This window comes from Bison bison, unplaced genomic scaffold, assembly GCF_000754665.1.
Source record: "Bison bison bison isolate TAMUID 2011002044 unplaced genomic scaffold, Bison_UMD1.0 scf7180017864495, whole genome shotgun sequence".
Lineage (NCBI taxonomy): Eukaryota > Metazoa > Chordata > Mammalia > Artiodactyla > Bovidae > Bison > Bison bison.
The window spans coordinates 4,628,409-4,633,997 of record NW_011495054.1 but is presented as its reverse complement, the minus strand read 5'-3'; the positions used below and the strand labels follow the sequence as shown (position 1 = coordinate 4,633,997).

Here is a 5,589-nt window from a genome sequence, read left to right as displayed (position 1 = left end):
CATGCCCTACAGGGGTCTTGACCCCATCTGCCGTTCTGGGGGGCTAGTCTTTCTAGACAGGGGCTCATGACCCAGTTTGCCCACTAGAAATCTGGTTTGGAGAAGTGATGTGACTTAGTCCAGGGTCACAGAGCCAGGAGGTGGTAAAGTGGGGGGTTGGGAACCCCCCAGGGGGCCCATGCCCCTGACCCAGACTCCTAGGTTGGACTAATCCCCAGACATCCCCCCCCCCCCAACACACACTATTTTTGGAGGCCTGGGATGCCAGGGAATGGTGAGGAAGGGCAAGGAACGGGCCTTAACGGAGCACCTGCTGCATGCCAGACGCGGGCATGCCGCTTTCCTTGAATCCTCCCAACAACCCGATGAGGGGTCAGAGGGACACAGGCCTGGAGGGGAAGCGGGCCACCTCCCTCTGCGGCACACCTCCCAACTCCTCCCACAGGGATCGGAAGAAGAAGCGGTTTGTGGGACAGTCAGGACAAGAGGACAAGAAAAAGATCAAGACCGAGAGTGGCCGCTACATCAGCAGCTCCTACAAGCGGGACCTGTATCCTGGAGGGCGGGACTAGAGGGGGCGGGGCCAAGCTCTTTCAGCACAGCCACTGTAGGTGGGGGGCGGGGTCAGGAAGGGCGTGGTCTAGCTCAACGACCCCAGCTTCCTATAGGTGGGGGCTAGGGAGGGGGCGGAGTCGAGCGGATTCAACCACCAAACCCCTTTTAGGTAAGGGCTGTGTCCTGGTTGGGGGGGGAGCATGGTCAACCCCAGGAGTGCCAAGGGCATCTCCATGCCGCAAGCAGCCTCCTTAATGCAGCCCCCCAGCTACCAAAAGTGGAAACAGAAACAGAAAATCGATGATCGTGACTCAGAAGAAGAAGGAACTTTTGACCGCCGTGGCCCAGAGCGAAGAGGTGGGAAGCGTGGCCGAGGGCAAGGTGAGAGCCCTGGGAGGGTCGTCCTTAAAATACAGGCTGCCAAGTAGTACATTTGGTCAACTCGGGTACTTGGTCCTCTTGGCGTGGCCTGGGTCCTTCAGCAGGTGACAGACTAAAGTGGGCAAGGGGTAAAGAAAAAGTGAAAGTGAAGTCGCTCAGTCGTGTCCAACTCTGCGATCCCAAGGGCTGTAGCCTACCAGGCTTCTCCGTCCATGGGATTTTCCAGGCATGAGTACTGGAGTGGGTTGCCTTTTCCTTCTGGAGGGGATCTTCCCTACCCAGGGATTGAACCCGGGTGTCCTGCGTTGTAGGCAGACGCTTTACCCTCTGAGCCACCAGGGAAGCCCTGGGCAAGGGGTAAAGTGCCCTCCCAGAGACCTGGGAGAGTGGGCTGGGGCTGAGTGACCATGGACAAGTCCCTTCTCCTCACTGACCTCTGATTTCTCTCCTGCCAGAAGAAGATTAAGCTACAGCCTAGACGTTACAGTCCATAGAGACAGGGATTGGAGCCTGCCTGGGTCCCCAGTGCCCAGCCTAGAGGAGGTGCTGAAAAGCCTTTGTTGAGTGATTTCTGATTGTGATAGTTACACTTAGGAAGTCTTACTGTGGACAGGCCTTGTTCTGAACACTGCACACATAATAACTCATTTACGTCTCTCTGGGACCTTGGAGGTAGATGCTATTCATAATTCACAGGCGGGGAAACTGAGGCACAGAGAAGTTACGTCATTGTCCGTCAGATCACAGCTGGGATTTGCACCCAGCAGTTTGCGCTAGAGGGTCCATGCTGTTGCCCATTACAGTAGACTACTTAAGCCTTATTCAGCAGTTACCACCTGCCAGATGCTGGGGCTTGAATACAGAATGGGAGTGGGGACAGGGGAACACCTGGGAGGCTTCTGGGAGGAGAAGACATTGGGAGTCGACCCAAAAGCTGAGCTCCTGGCATCTCTGTCCCAGCAGGTGCACCCCAGCCCCGCACCCCTGGCACCCCCGCAGGCCGCGTGCTCTCAGAGCTCAAGACCAAGCAGCAGATCCTGAAGCAGCGGCGCCGAGCCCAGAAGATGCGCTTCCTGCAGCGTGGGGGCCTGAAGCAGCTCTCTGCCCGCAACCGGCGCCGAGCCCAGGAGCTGCAGCAGGGCGCCTTTGGCCGGGGTGCCCCTTCCAAGAAGGGCAAGATGAGGAAGAGGATGTAAGAAGGTGACACAGCCCCGCGATTCCTCCGTTGGTCCAGGCGTGGGCATCAGCAGCGTTCCCCATGTACCGCTGTGTGCCTGGCCCTGAGTTGGGTGCTGGGGGACCTCCCTTGGTCCATGCAAAGGAGTGCCGCACAGCCACAGAGGGACAGCAGCTGCCTCTGCCTAAGACGGCACATTTGAGTAGGGTGTTGAAGGGTTCATAGGAGTTTGCCAGGTAGGCCACAACCTGAGCTGGCACCTCAGCTGCTGCTGCTTTTCGTGCTGCTGTTTTTCAGTTTCTCAGATTCAGAGGTGGTGGCCCCATGGGTTTGAGCCCTGAGTGCTTGAGGCCCAGTGATGTATTTTTAATGTAATAAACCTTTATTGAGCACCTCCAGTGGACCAGGAGCACAGTCTGCTTGAGGAGTTGGAAGGGACAGACCAGGGTGCTGGAATTCCAGCTGGAGTGCCGACGAGATGAGAGCGTGTGGGTGGGTCCTGTGTGGGTTCTGCTGATGTCTCCACTTTGCTGATGAAAAAAGTCAGGCTCAGAGGATGGGTAGGTTGCTGGGGTTTGAGGACCTTGAAATTGGCCCTTGGGTCCCTTCCTCCCACCAGAACAGCTTGCAGCTGGGACTGGATGGTGAGAGGCAGATGCGATGTGGGGTCAAGGATCTGAGCATACAGTGCTCCTCTTGGCTGCGAAGAGTCCACCGCATACCCAGAGGTCAAAACCTGTCCTGACCTCTGCCTTCCTCCAAGCCCTATGCTCCTCAAGCCCCTCCTGGGGGCCCTGTGAAGGTCATGGGCTGCATCTTGCAGCTGGGTTCTCAGACTGGCCATCCCTTGGCGCCAGTCCATAGTGGAGGAGCCTTTGTGAGCAGACGCCCTGGGAATGGTGTCCACATGTGACCCTCTTGCTGGTCCTTTATTTTACTTTACTTACCAAACGCTCATCTAGAATTTCCCTGAATTTTTGTGCCAGGCCCCGTTCCAGCCTGACAAACATCAGCTGGCTTAAATGCCCCCACTGCCCTGGGAGGGAGGACCAGGTACCAGGCCACATGCTGGATGTGGTTTGGGGGCCCCAGGTAGCTCACATTTACTTAGTACTTGCTCTGTGCCTCTTGTGTACACCCCACTGCCATCTGAGCAGGCACAGCCCTCCCATCTTTCTGGTGAGAGCCACTCAGCCCACACCCCACAGGAAATGTGCGGCTCCCCTGTCCTCCGGCTGGGTCCCTCGAGGGGTCCCTCTCCCACTGCTCACCTGGGTCGGGTTAGGAGGTGGGGGCGGCGGACTCAGCCTCACGGAGTCCGGCCAGCATGGCGGAGAGGTCCAGAATGGACAGCTTCACCTGGGGTTGCAACACAGCCAGAGTCAGATCCCAGCTCCTGAGTGTCCAATCCCCACCTCTTAAAACACCGGAGGATGCAAAGCAGGGGTGGGAGATAGAGACTTCTATTAGATAGCAGTGATGTTGGCTCCCCAGGGGCAGTGAACCTGGTCTAAACCCTTCTGGGTTTTTTAAGCCTCAGTCCAACATCTCAATCAAAGCCTCCCAAGCAATTCATTCACAGGTACTTTTCGGTTTTCTAGCTGGCTATCACCTGTATTATAGTTGAGTTCGTATTTTCACTTACATCAGTTCTTTTTTTTTTCTTTTTAGTTCTATCAGTCATGTTCATTAGTGTATGATCTACTCTCATCTTCTCCTTTATTTTGTTTACATTAAGCTGTTTATTGATACGAGTTTAATGAACACCCATGGATCCAGTGCCAAGACCTAGAACGTGATGGTACTCTTACCTTGGGCTCTTCCTTCACCTTTGTCACTGAAATAAACATCTGACAAGGAAACTATGTCTCCACCAAAAGTGGAAAGAGATTAAATTACTCCTTGTCATAAGTGGGGGTAACTGGAAGAATAACAATGCAAATGAAACCAGGTTACTGAATTCTGGCAGCTACAGTTGCCTGCAATAGATGCGAGTCCCAGGCCCTGGAGACCAGGGGTCATTATGGGCATTAAAGGCATAATTGTCACCACCCCCACCCCCCCAACACCACTGAACCTTTCTCCTTGGAAAGATCAGAGGTTGGTTGAAAAGGGACTGGCTTTTGCCTGTTACTTCATACCGAGCCTCTGTCCCTCCTAGAGTCTTCTTTTGTCCCTTGGGGTACCTGGGCCGCACTTAAGAGAACAGTGGTGTACACATGAATCTGCCTGACTCAGGATGTGGCACTAAGGTAGGCTCTGGGGATCCAGTTCTTGGCATTTGGTTGGAATTCTGGCCTCTGAGTACAGGACGGGAGTGAGATGGGCTGGGGCAAGGGTGGGGTGCCTTGCTTTGCTTCCTCCACTTCTCACAGGGGCTGTGCTTTGAGGACCCACTAGAATCCTAACAGAAGGGTCAAACGTTAGAAACGCCCTCCCTCCAGTGTAAACCAGGTCACGTGTTCTACCACCTTACAAACCTGAGTGAATACAAAAACCGGGCATCTTGGACACAGTGACCTTTGTGATGCCATTGTGCAGAAAGAAAAACCACTGTACAGCCCTGTCTTCACACTCCCCAGGGGAAGCTAAGGCTTGTCCATGCAGGAGCCAGAGGGTCAGGAACTAATTTAAAAAACTCCTGGTTTTATCAATGTTGTCACTTGCTTGCGCTGTTTGATCCTAAAATGAACTCTTGGTATAAACGTACTGTATCCATCAGTATATACCCTGGCTGAGTGCACCGTGAGGCCGCTGAGAGCCAGAGATGGTCCAGCTTCCTTCTGTCCTTGCAGCAGAGTCGAGACCAATCCAAGGCTCCCAGGCAGGGGCCTAGGCAGCCATACAGCTAGGAGACTTGGCTCTGATCACAGAGACAGAGGGTCATGCTCAACCCAGAGAAGGTGTGATCACAGGCACCGTATGTTCCCAAAGGTTGGGGGCCTGGAGGTGAGCTGCAGAGGGGTCCGCACCTGCTCCAGCTGCCCCTCGGTGTCCTCGACGTCTAGGGCGGGTGGCCGTCTCTGATGCTGACACACCAGGTGGTACATATTGAGTACTGCCATCCTGGTGCGCCCCAGAAGCAAGGTCTTCTCAGCCGCCGTGTTCTGGATCTGAATCCACTTGGATTCCTGGAGAACACCCCGCCCCCTGCCCCATTAAGGTGTGAGCCGGCCTGAGAAGGCCTGGAGCCCCATTCCCCTCTGCTTCCCACAAGTGAGATCCCGATAGACTCTCTCAAGGAAAACCGCCCATGAAAGTAGTGTTGCCGCATCTCTTATTAACCCCGGCTCTCCTCGCGGCGGTGGGAGCCTGGGGTCCCGGACGCCCACCTCCTCCGGCCTCGGTACCCAGTGCAGCGTGCGCTCCCGCGCCGACTCCAGTCGCTCCAGGAGATGCGCTCGCCGCTGGCCTTGCAGAAGCAGCTCGTCCTGCCAGGAGTCCCGCAGCCGCTGCAGCCGCGCGCGCGCCTCCTC

The 5,589-nt window shown here is 55.6% G+C and overlaps 2 protein-coding genes across 2 annotated transcripts in view; one reads left to right on the top strand and one right to left on the bottom strand.

Moving 5' to 3' along the window:
* DDX54 (DEAD (Asp-Glu-Ala-Asp) box polypeptide 54) overlaps nt 1-2,511 on the top strand; it is an 18,063-nt gene extending 15,552 nt beyond the window's left edge. Inside the window, exons 17-19 of the mRNA XM_010828833.1 lie at nt 308-550; nt 824-936; nt 1,900-2,511. Of these exons, the coding sequence (XP_010827135.1) occupies nt 308-550; nt 824-936; nt 1,900-2,132 (589 nt within the window). The 3' untranslated portion in view covers nt 2,133-2,511. The remainder of the gene's footprint in view (nt 1-307; nt 551-823; nt 937-1,899) is intronic.
* CCDC42B (coiled-coil domain containing 42B) overlaps nt 1,603-5,589 on the bottom strand; it is a 9,915-nt gene continuing 5,928 nt past the window's right edge. The window contains exons 6-8 of the mRNA XM_010828568.1: nt 5,446-5,583; nt 5,086-5,244; nt 1,603-3,472 (exon numbers count right to left, since the gene is read on the bottom strand). Coding sequence (XP_010826870.1) covers nt 3,395-3,472; nt 5,086-5,244; nt 5,446-5,583 — 375 coding nt within the window. The 3' untranslated portion in view covers nt 1,603-3,394. The remainder of the gene's footprint in view (nt 3,473-5,085; nt 5,245-5,445; nt 5,584-5,589) is intronic.